The sequence below is a fragment of the Scaptodrosophila lebanonensis genome, unplaced genomic scaffold (assembly GCF_003285725.1).
Source record: "Scaptodrosophila lebanonensis strain 11010-0011.00,11010-0021.00 unplaced genomic scaffold, SlebRS2 tig00000098-arrow-pilon, whole genome shotgun sequence".
NCBI lineage: Eukaryota > Metazoa > Arthropoda > Insecta > Diptera > Drosophilidae > Scaptodrosophila > Scaptodrosophila lebanonensis.
The window spans coordinates 3,143,368-3,155,708 of NW_022060568.1; the positions used below are offsets into that span (position 1 = coordinate 3,143,368).

Genomic DNA, 12,341 nt, shown 5'->3' on the forward strand with positions numbered 1-12,341 from the left:
ATATATGTGTGTATGTATCCATGTGTCGCGAATTGTCGTAAAAAAATGCCCACAGTTCGCGGTATTATCGCATTTCCAAGGAGCATACATACACATACATACTACATACATAGGTAGTAACAAATTAATATTCTGTTCTGGTCTGTTCATTGTCGACGGAGCGGGATGGGAAACCAACATGAAATATACTGGCTTTCTTATCGTTGTGTAGATGAAAAATTTCTAAATTCATTCCGAATAAATACCAATGAGTTAAATAATGATTATTTTTAATTTGTTAGCGCTGAAAGAAATTTAGGTCAAATGTGTTGCTTAAAGTCTCTAGTCGCGGTCGTTAAGTATGAATACGTTAGTTAATGTAATAAGAACTTTTCGAGTGTTTTGTGTGACTATATGTCGATTGATTTACATGCAAGTGTAAAAGTAATGCGGTCAACTCATTAATCATACATATGTTTATAAAGTGCTATCTTATTAGCGATTATTCTGTTTTTTTTTTTTTAATTTTAGTTTTTTTCATTTTTTCTTTTTTTTTTTGTGTGTGTTGGTGGCAATTCTTAATTACTGAAAATCTGCTTAGGTCTACGAAGTTTTTTTCCTTTTTCTTGACCTTTAACTTAATGCTAGATGCTGACAAGTGTGTGTGTGTGTCTGTGTATGTGTTACATAAGTCTAATCGCTACCCAGCAATCCGGTGCTGCGTCCACGCTTCTGTGGTGTGCCGTAAGGTGAAGAGCCTGATTTATCCTGATTGCGTTTCAGATTGTTTACGTTACTAGTGCTTTGCATCTTGGTTGTGGCCGGATCTAAAAGAAGAACGAAAGAAATGTAAATTGTTAGAAGTCAACTTTAAATTCATTAAACTATCTTTCGAGGTGTTTTGTTCAAATTAAAAATGTTTAGGGAGTATTTTAAGACATCTCTCTCCCTCTCTTTTGTCCATGAAAATATCTGTGCGCCGGGGCCCAGTTTGTTGGACTGGCTATTAAATCAAGTTGGAGATTAAGATTACATTTTAAGTAATTGATTTATAGGGTTTGTCTGACTTTCTTAGCTTTTAAGTTGAAATTCTAACTATGTTGACAGTCCATATTTCTTTGCATTACATACAAATATTAAACAAGAAAGGAATGCACGCTCAACTTTTAAATACCCTGTGCCTCCGACCAAAAAGAAAAAGTGAAAAAAAATTGTTTAATTCATTTAAGAAAAAAATAATATTATTTAAATTAAATACAGTTTCAACAGCATACATTTACATCAGAATCGTGTCTCTGCATGTTTATATGTGTGTATGTATGAAGCACAAAGTTGAACCAAAGCAGCAACAACAACTGCTGCTGGCAGCGCTGCGGGCAGAGCTGCAGGAAAAAAAACACAAACTCGTCCTTTCTCGGACTTAGGAGAATCTGGATACCAAGTTTGGTTATTCTTGCTTTTGTACTTGCTGAGATCCTTGCGTTCATTCAGACGGACAGACGGATAGACGGACATGGCTATATCGACTCGCCTTGTCATCATGATCAATAATATAAATACTTTGTGGGGTCTGCCACGCCTCCTTCTGAATGTTACATATATTCGCACAAAACTAGTATAGCCTTTCACCCTTTGAGTACAGGCTATAAAAATAGGGTTTACAACACACTATACAAGCATTTGGCTGATCTTAATTGTGTCACACTCTTCATAGGTTCCCCCATATATGTTCACATAAAGCACTCACCTTGCAGCCACCTAACTTGAGTCGCTGGACCATAGCCCTTTTGATTACGTGCTGCGATGCGGAATATAATAGCCGGTTTATTGGAGCAGTCGACGTGGGCATTGGAGAGCGATGCATTGGGTACTGTGCATTGATTGGCTGCACCCACATAGACGCGCACAAAGGCCAATTGCGGCGAAGCGACCTTGTCCTTCGCCGTCGGCTTTACAGCCAGGTAAACCGAGTACTCAACAATTTCCTTCGTCTTCTGAGCCGGTGGCGGTTCCCAAGTCAAGTGTGCGCCTTCTGGCGATTTTGATATCTGCCAAGCGAAAGAAAGAAAAAGCCCAAGTAAATTATAGTTTATCTAAAAACTATCTGTCTCTACACATACTTTGATGGCTGATGGAGCACCCGGAAATCCTGGTAGGCATGTCTTAAAACTACTTATCTGAAAGGCAAGATAATGTGAAATTAGTCGATTTATAAATTTCAATATTTATTTGGACTCACCTCTCCCCATTCACCGCGCCCACATGAGTTTAGAGCCGCCAACCGGAAACGATAGGCTGTGCCAGGATCGAGAGAAATGCGCGGATATTGCGACAGATCTGGCAAAGCGTCCACATCGAAATTCTCCAGAACTGACTCGTTGAAATATTTATAGTCAATATAGCTGGTTACAGTATGTGAGAGCTCCTTGAATATGCCCACTGTGTGCCACTTATCGCTATCATCAGTGGCAGCGGCGTTCTGTTGTGGTTCCTGTGGGCACAGAAAGAGACGCAGATAGTAAAAGAGATGTATAGAGATAGATACCTAGAGGAGAATCTAACGTTCTCACTCTCACAATTTTTCAAATATTCAAATTAAAATGTGTTGATTTGATTATGGAATGTTATTGAGTGGACCCATAAATAGAAAGCTATAATAATGTTAGTCTAACAAACTTTCGGCACATAAAAATATGCCTTTAACTTGATCCATATTATTACACTTACTTCGCTGTCGAAGTTGCCTTTTGGCTGTGTGCTTGCGGACTCGGTGGCAATTTTGTTAAAGCTGTGATCGCGATTATCTGTGTTCTCTAGAAAACTCCTCGTCTGACTGGAGTCCACCGAAGCGGTAGCTGCCTGCATAACAGCTGCCGATGCTAAGGCATCCAAATGTGATCCGTCCACTGAAAATATAATTACGAGCATTTAGCACTAATTTTTATTCAATTCGAGTACGAGAATTACTAACCATTCTGATGTTGATGGAGCACAGCCTGTTTTTGTTTGGCTTCGTCATTGCTGGTGGTCGAAATGACAGTGTCCTTAAGCAAAGTGCCCAAGCCGTCTCCGGACTTGATGGTTGTCAGTATATTGGCCGCTTCTGTTTCAGAGTTTGTGGGTTGGCTATCGGAGCTCGTACCAGTTGTGGTGACGGGATTCGCCTATATACATACAAAATAATGTGCATGGTATAGATTGCAACAAATACTCAGTGTTTCTTTCACTTACGCTGGAGTCGATTTCATCGTTGCCCTTTCTTGAAGTATTTACATCATTATCGCTTGCCAGGGAAGGCTTTTGAGCGTCTGTGGTGCTGGAAACATCCTCCATTGTGTCCAAACCCATAAGCTCCGCAACCATCTTCGTCTCATCAGCCATTGCGCTCACCGTCGCCATCGTTGTCAATGTATTGGCTGAGGTTATAGATGTAGAGGTGGCAGCACCACTAGCCACAGCCAATGCCTCTTCAATATCAATGACTTCGTTATTGCTGGGCGTCTTTAATTGATCACCGGCGCCATCGAGCTGCTCAATAATATCATCCATGGGATCGGCATCATTGTAAGCGGAGTCGGCCAATGTAGCAATGGTGACAGCTGCCTCCACAACGTTGCTATCTTTCTCCTTCATTTGTGCCACAGACGCTGCTGCTGTCTTGGCCGACGTCATTCTGGAAGCCAGTGTGAGTGTCCGTGACAGTCCACCTCCGGAGGCACCACCAACACCTGTGCCTGCACTGAAAATGTTGACGAAGCCCTTCTTTGCTGTGCTTGGCAGCATAACCAACTTATTGCCGCCAGTTACGGTGCCCGCGGCGCTGGTGATAATTGCCTGCTGCTGTCCCCCACCAGCACCTCCACCGGAACCCATAATGGTAACAGTTTTGGGCACTGATGACATCGCCGCATTGGCGCTCATCACAGTCACGGGTTTGCCGCCAAATGTTATGGTCTTTTGCTGCATTGTTGTGCCCGATAGTTTTTGAGCCCCAGTTACCGTTTGACCAGCACCCACGCCCGTTGCTGTCGATGTGGGCAGCGTTAGAGTAATGGGCCGACCAACAGTACCACCCGGTATGTTACGCAGCATCTTTACGCTCGTCTGTGTAGGCATCAAGGTGCGTTGTCCGCCCACAGCGACAGGTGTGGCAGTGGTCGCTGTAGAGCCGACTATGCTGACGATGTTGGCACCACCGGAAGCGCTGCCTGCACTGGTCATCACTGTGCCCGCAGGTACTGTGCGTATGCCACCGCCTGTGGTCACTATGATAATCTGCTGATTGGTCAACTGACCGCCCTGTTTGTTTGTTATAACAAAGGCCGGCTTCCCGCCCATCACGTTGGGCGTCACTTTGCCCACCTGCAGAATGTTGGAGTTCTTCATGATGAGTTTACCGCCGGCCATTGTGTGAGGGCTGACGAGTTTCAAAACGTTGCCCGAGACGAGTGATTTTTGCTGTTGTCCTCCACCAGCAACGGAAGTGGCCACTGTTGCAGACCCACTTGTGGTCAAAGTAGGCTTTGACTGCAAATTGCTGCCCGCAGGTGCAATCTGTAATAAAAAAAAAACCGATTAACATCGCATTGCATTATTAACTTCAACTTAACTTAAAAGTACCATTCTCGGTTACTTTATCTTTTTTTCTACTGAATCAGTTAATTAATTATGACACTACAAGACTAATAAAAGATAGTTGATCAGCTGACCAGCCAATCCCTTAATTAAACACCCTCCAATTTCTTCCTAAGGGGTACTTAAAAGAATGAACCACAACATCGATACTAAACTAAAATTTTTAAAGATTTAGACATAGAGACGTGCCGTTGCGTTTCTCCATTAGCCTGTAGAGTATGCCTATCATTAGGACACCAAAATTACTAATCGGGTAGAATGGGGCTGCATCGAGAGACGAATGTGTACACAAAGTGTTGTGTTTCTATATGTATATTATATATCCTAAGACAAGCGGACAAACGGACTTGGCTATATCGGCTATTCGTTACATTGATCAAAAATATATAAATATACTTTGTGGGGTCTGCAACGCCTTCTTCTGGAAAGAGCATCGACGTTGTATTATTATAGTATTTAAAAGTGGACCCGTTTTTAAATAAGTTTGTACCCAATTATAAGTCGCATTAGCAGCACAATTTTAACGACTTACCTGTATTTGTGTAGATCCGGAGGATAACTGTTGACTGCATAAAGACATAGTCTGAGTCTGTCCACCACCCTTGGCCACATTGAAATTGATTTTGGGCAGCGCCTGCACAGCCATTGCACCACTGCTGGTCTTTACAAACTGCAGCACATTGGGCGCCAGAGTTAATGGCTTCTGTATGAAGTACTGTTTGCCGGCCAACGAAGTGGTGGTGGCGCCCTGAGCTCCCGATGCGGTGGATAGCTGCACGGTAGCGCTGGGTTGTGCCGTTTTTAGTATGGTTGTGGTAGTGGCACCACCGCTGCCGCTGACACCTGTGCTATGGGTGGTGGCCAGACGAAGGGTCTGGCCGGCAGAGCCCATTGAACTGACGCCAGGAATGATGCGAACTGCAGCTGTTGATGTTTGTGAGTTGAGCACCACATTGGGCGCCACCGAGGTGGCCACACGTACCGCCACATTTTGTCCACTGTTTACGTCAGTAAGCTGACTGCCAGCGGTGGCAACAACTGCAGTGGCACTGGTAGTAGCTGTGGCCATGGATATTCGCGAAGTAGCCACCGTGCTTGGTCGAAACTTTTGCAATGAGTTGGGACTGCTGTTCGCTGCTGGACTTCCATTGTCACTACTGCCGATGCCAACGCCACTTCCCGTAGCTGCCGAGCTGCTTATTATGGAGATTTGCGGCTGCGCCGAGATTATCGACATTGGCGACGAATTCGTTGATGGTTTTCCAGTCGTCATAACAGTTGTGGCAATGGCCGTGTTATTCTTCACCTGCACCACTGGCTGTGACTGCGACACGAATATGGTGGTGCCAGCAGAGGAAGCCCCGCCAGATGCAGCTCCAACTGTTGGCACAGTGCTTGGCAGCTGGGAAACAGCAATTGAATTCTTTTCGAATTTTACAGCAGTCGCTGTAGCATTATCTGAACCATTAGAGTTAGCCGCGAGGGATGTGGTTGTAGATGAAGACGCAGCGGCCACGGAGTTGTTTCCCTCCGCTGTGTTTGGCAGCTGGTTCTGACATGATCCCTGTTTGGTGCCGGCCGGTGGTGGTGGCTCGATTTTTTGAATTTGCAGCACATAGGCAGCCGCAAAAGTGGTCGCGGTCCAGGATAGTTCGAGGGCATGAGTTGAGGCACGTACCAGTGCCACTTTGACGGCATACAGCGGCTTGGTAACCTCCAGATACCAAAGATCCTTGCAGCAGACCTGCCACATATAGAAAAGATGCAAAATTTAAACGACGAACTAGATACAAAAATGCATTTCAATACCTACTTTAACTAAGAATTTATCTTTAATAATTCTTTAAATGTTTATTTATGCCTCGAATACAGCACCTATAGCTGCGGATTTCCTTTTAATCTAATCATTGGCTTTATGTGCAAAGCTAAGCCCAAGCTTCACAATCAAATAAACTATCTTGCACACAAATTTGTCGAATGTCACAAGTATGCCATAAATGGTTGAAAATTCGCTTAAAATCGAGAGCAATTCTACCTATCTATATTTTCTTTCCATATTTTTATTGTTATTTGCGGGACCAGGGCTTTACTTAGCCCTAAAGCCCAATTTATACTAATGCTTGTACACATACACACGTATATTAAGCAATTTCGATAATATGGTACTAAATTCGAGACTGTAAAATACGACGGACATTTCATTTATATTCAAATAAATGAGGTCTACAAATGTTATGTGTTTCGAGACGCTTTCCATTAACTATTCATTCAAGAGTAAAGTTTAAAGTTTTCAGTAAAAGCTAGCAACAATTTTCAAGTAGTAGAAATAAAATATTTTTCCCTTTTGGTTCAGAAGGCAAGAAATACAGATAAAAATATTCGTCGATGAATATAAATAATGATACATACATTTAATTAAGTGGCTAGGGTCAACACTCACTCAAGAACTTTTTCATTAACCGTTAAATTCTCAATTCACCTCATTCATAAATTCATTCTCATTTAATTTATCAGGCAGAAGAACTCTGTTATTCGCTAGTTCGCTTATTAATTATAAAGCTGCAAAGACTGTTTTCTCAATTTAGTTACGAAAATTTCACTTATCACATCATTAGGAATCAACACATACAGATATCTATTGATATTCACGCAGACTCACTCAAAAATTTACTTCTTCAATCGTTCAGTTTGTTAGTGACTTGAATCAGCTTCTTATCGCTATATAAGAAGATACCGAATCTCACCCTAACCTGGTTGTTCCAAGCTTTGCGGTAACCGTCGCGTCCCGACCACACATACAAACGACTTTGAATACCAACGGCACAGTGTCCAGCGCGAGCTCGCGGAACATTCTCTTCTAAGGTGTCCAGAGTGACATTCTCCCATGTCATGGTGTCTTTAATTGAGAAAAATGTTCATAATTTTATGATATATCTCATAGTTTTAGCCACCAGAGTCCGAAAACCTACCCAAATCCAAAACTGCCAACGTGTTTGTGCATTTCCATTCGCGTTCGGTAGTTGCCTTGGAGTCATTTATAACCAATGGCACCCAACCTCCGAAGACGTACATTTTATTTGCGATCATTGTTGAACTATGCAGTGAGCGTGGCAGCGGAGCTTGGCCCCAAGTTCGAGGCTTTGACCAAGTCATTGAATCTGCAAATTGGATTTAGTTGAGTTTATAATAGGAAAATGAAAAATATGTGTCCTTTAGCAATTACCAGTATCGAGTAACCACAAGTCTCCCAGACGACAGCCGCTCATGCCGCCATAAACAAGGAGATTAAGTTTGCCGGTCTCTTTGCAAGTGAACGAAATTCCTGTGTGAGACTCTCGTGGTGGAGGACTTTCTCCATAGGTCTTGGGTATTATCCACTTGCCATTATGGCTGTGCACTCCGCGGGTGTCCAATATGTACAAATCGTTTAAATATCTGCAGGTAGAGCAAAAAAAATGTTAATACAATATTGATTTTAAAGCATATATTAAAATAGAAAATCCAAGAGCAGAGACCAATTTTTAAAAGTAAACCAGTCGTTATACTAAGCAGCATGCTTATGCACTATAAAAATAATAATTTCTATTGTTTTTTTTTTTTAATAGCACAAGGAATTAAATCTTACTTGGGAATATTATTTTTCGGATCGTCCGATTCATTAGCCAAGCCGCCAAATAAAAAAATCTTCTCACCCACCATGGTGAAACTGTGACCCAAACGTGGACAAGGCGACAACCCATTATCTGGCGACTCCGGATACATTTTCCTCCATTCCCACTTGGTCGCTTGCAGCTCGTAGAGCTCATTTGAATATTTACCATACTCAATCATGCCGCCAAAGACAAACATGCGAGTACCCTCGACTACAAAGCCATAGGCAGCGCAGCCATTAGGCACATCTCCTTTAAGCACCGGCACATACCATTGATTGGTAACTAACCACCGGCGATGAAAGAGAAATAAAAATAAAGTTTAGATAAATGGGAAAATTGTGTGTATAAAATAGTTTTACCTGTATTGTACACGTGTAGTTCGTCCACAATTCCTTCATTTCCACCGCCAAAAACCACCATCAATTCTTTAATATTGATGGCGCGGTGTCCATGACGCGGACGCGGTTGGGGACCTGTAGGATTCAGAACGCGCTTCCATCGAAAGCCAGCCAAACTGTTTGGCACTGAACTATTTCGATCTAAGCTATCGCTTTGATAAGTGTTCACATCCATATCGATGCGATTCAAACCATTATTTGAGGTTCGGCTATCAGTAGATAAAATTGATTGCGAGTTTAATTCATCAGCATCGGAAGCGGTGCTAGCCGAAGCAGATGCGGATGCAGCAACAGTTCCGGTTCCACCTCCATTGCTACCACCAACATCAACTCCAACTCCAGCGGCCGACCCAAGAGAGCCAACGAACTCTGAACTTTCCATATTAAAAAAGAGGTTTTCCTGCAAACAGCTCTTGATCGTATCTTCGGTTTATTTTTCAAGTTCAAAAACGCCCTCAATTCAGTTAATTTGTGCACCGTCTAATATTTCTGCTAAATTTAAGCACGAATACATCTTCCCGCATAAACGCTGAAAATATATAATATCCAAAAGAAATAATTACAAACATAAATCAACAACTTGGTTGCCGTTCGCTTTCCGAGGCTATATTGAATAAGACACTCTGGCAGCGCCGCAGATATGTACATATTGCCAACATATACATATCGCAGCCCCATCTACAGTACTTCACTAAAGCAAAGAGACTTTATTTTATTTTTTGAATGGAGTTGTATGTATTGTTTGCAATAAAATATTTTTAATTATTTACTTACTATTGGAAATTTAATTATTTTTAAATGAGTAAAACTATCATGCCACACTTAATTAATTGAATAATCATTAGGTTTATTTTTGTCAAAGTATCTAAACTTTTGTAGTACACTGTATATATACATGTATGAGCGCAAATTTACATTGGCCTGGCAATGCCGCCGATGGACGCTCCGCAAATGTATCAAATTTTTGGTGGCATTTATCAAAACACAGAATCACATATATAATGCACACACTGGAAATTGTAGCAGTAATTCTTACCCGTTTATTAACATGCGTGTTTCTGATAATGCACTTTCAATTAATATTTTTATGCAATATTCTTCAATTTACAATGTGCGAAAAAAGCCGAAGGAAAGCGACGCACACAATCTAGTTGAGAGAATAGAAATAGAACCAGTTCATTGGTAAAACCATAGGATTGGCGGTCAGGGTTGTACGAACGATATTTGGCTGGTTTAATTGGCCGCAGCCCATGGTTGTACGGACGATAAGAACTAGCTCATTTGCGCATGGTTGCATGTGCGATTTTTTAGTCGTGCCTAGGGCAATAATTTATAATCGAATATTCAAATCGTAGTCAGTGCTAAGTGTTGGGCTTCTAAATATCTTAAATGGGCAGCACTGGAGCCGATGGCATATCGATTTCTTTTTTTTTTCTCGCCCAAAAGTATGCTGTACGGCTGCAAGTGCGTTCAAATAATCCTTAAAATTGAATTGAACAGATTATAACGCCTCAAAAATGTCAATATCGCTGCTAAAATCCCAAATATAAATCGCGTCTATCCGCCGAGCGATAATAAGAGCGCAGAAACCATTGGTGGATCCCAGCGAAAAGTGTAGAGGTTGAAAGTATAATATTTTCGCCGCAGTTATACAATACGTCATCCGGAAGTCGCGCATACACACTCGTACGCGCATAAATGTAATATATACTAATAATTTGCTATTAACTTAAATAAATAGTTTTAAAAAATGTTAATTAAAAAATAAAGGATTTTCGAGCAAACTATTAGTCAGTGCCAAGTGTTTTACACATTTCGTAAAAGGAAATCCCGGCCTGGTGACCTCATACGTATATACATATTTCCCCACGATTTCGTGTACATATGTATGTATATAGTGTAGAGAAATTGTGGAGAAAATTTACACTCACGCACATGCAAGCTTAACTTAGAAAAAAAAATAATAAGAATTAAATGTTCCGTCTCAGCTTGTGGATTTATGTAAGAATGGACCTGTAATTAGTTTTGTAATACAAATGTGTAATTTATGTTTAAGAACATACCTACATACAAGTATATGCTGCATCACATACATATTTACATAAAATTCACCTTGTTGCCCCATGGACACATACAAAATGTGTGTTAAGTTTTAGTAAAATAAGGGGAAAGCAAAACAAACTGTACATTTCTCTGAAATGAAATTAATGCATAAATAACATCTGTACATACATCCTTAATTTGACGCTTTAACTATATTTGATTTCAGGAGCTGAACTCAAAAACGTGCTAAATGATATTTTAAGTCGATGAAACGGTGATCTCAGAAGAACTCTCTCCAAAATAGCTCTGGTAAGAGAACGTGGCATTTATCTTAACAGCAATTGCGGTTTTTCTAAATACATTGCCACACATGTGTGTGGTATGCTTATTGTTATAGTTTTATATATACATATGTACATATATAGAGAAAACCCGTGCACATTTAAATCTAATACTAATACGAAAGAGGAAGTTTTCCCCTTGGGTGCCTCAGACATTTTTGGCATCAGTGTGCTTATCAAATAACATAAATCCCCTTGTTTGCGTTAAATGCGACTATTCTCAGGTGACAAGATTTTTTTATGTGCGTCCAGCGTGCAGTTAAGGTCAAATCCATCAATGGTTCTGGGCTTTCGGTGCATGTACAGGTAGATCCACATCTTGGCAGACAAACACGGTTGGTTTGTTTTTGTTCCTTATCTGCTTATCAGCTCAGGTAGAAGCAACGCCGCAGTGGTAACGTAATCAACTCAAACAAATGATAGATAACTTCAGTACAGTGATAATTAAGACAAATAACTCAGCTACCTGTTCTGTCACGGATACGTTATAGCGCATAATTCAGAGTCAGTGCAAAATGGTACAAATAGGACAGCCGTTCGCAAATAACTGCTCAGTCGTTTAGTCGTGCAGCTGGCGGTGGTATAATACCCAGACTCGTGTGGTGTGCTGTCTCATATTTTTTTTTCAAAACCTGAAGACAAATTCAAGAAAGGGTTCTCAAACCCCAAATTCAGTGGTCAATTGAAGGCAATCAAGTGTAAGTTGTTTTAGTTTACATTCGGAATGCAATGGCAGAAACAATTGTACATTTTAGCGAAAAAAAGTGTTTCGGTAATAATCTCGCAATGACTTCATAACGGATATTTTCGTAAAAAAATGCAAACATATTTGGCAATATCAGTCACAAATAATCGTTGACTAACACTGCTTATACCCTGCAATTATATTGCAAATATCGATATTGATAGTGAAAGAACCCAAATATCGGTGTACCGATATGATAAAAACATATCGGTGGCTGGTAATATCAGTTATCGGAAAACTCTGCTGAATATCAATATATATCGCTATCGTATGTCTGTATCGTATGTGTATGTGTTTAGTTTGCGCGGCGTTTTTACGGTTACGGCAAGTCTTTGCCATTTGTACTTATTATTTCTTTAGATCGTAAAAGAAATCGGTAAATAATAAAAATTGATGTGCGAATCTGAATCTTCTTATCGTTAGTTTTTACAAGTGTTGCTTTCCCTGGGCTGTTCAGGTGTACATATACATATTTATCTTGGTAAATACATACATACATATGTACATGCATATCTATACAGACAAACGAAAACGATTGAGTGTGTGC

At 40.8% G+C, this 12,341-nt stretch overlaps 2 protein-coding genes across 7 annotated transcripts in view; one reads left to right on the plus strand and one right to left on the minus strand.

Moving 5' to 3' along the window:
* Positions 1–252: 252 nt before the first annotated feature.
* LOC115627795 (host cell factor) lies at positions 253–9,816 on the minus strand. Of its 2 annotated transcripts, none has more exons than XM_030523622.1 (14): positions 9,702–9,816; positions 8,627–9,194; positions 8,240–8,549; positions 7,838–8,049; positions 7,584–7,772; positions 7,365–7,510; positions 5,147–6,358; positions 3,211–4,533; positions 2,951–3,143; positions 2,707–2,885; positions 2,219–2,470; positions 2,100–2,156; positions 1,727–2,027; positions 253–806 (listed from the first exon to the last, which is right to left on the minus strand). In XM_030523622.1, exons 2-14 carry the CDS (start codon positions 9,045–9,047, stop codon positions 673–675), a joined length of 4,929 nt encoding a protein of 1,642 aa, XP_030379482.1. In that variant the 5' UTR covers positions 9,048–9,194; positions 9,702–9,816; the 3' UTR covers positions 253–672. The 2 variants fall into 2 exon arrangements, with proteins under 2 accessions (XP_030379482.1, XP_030379481.1); XM_030523621.1 differs by having other exon boundaries at positions 7,359–7,510.
* A 308-nt stretch (positions 9,817–10,124) lies between these two features.
* Positions 10,125–12,341, plus strand: part of LOC115627862 (plasma membrane calcium-transporting ATPase 1) — a 35,464-nt gene continuing 33,247 nt past the window's right edge. For 2 of the 5 annotated variants that reach the window (XM_030523725.1, XM_030523730.1), the window contains exon 1: positions 12,138–12,275. The gene's annotated coding sequence lies outside the window, so the exon portion shown is untranslated. Of the gene's footprint in view, positions 10,366–10,934; positions 11,018–11,616; positions 11,748–12,137; positions 12,276–12,341 lie in introns of those variants that run through there. The other 3 variants (XM_030523726.1, XM_030523727.1, XM_030523728.1) reach the window with 3 other exon arrangements.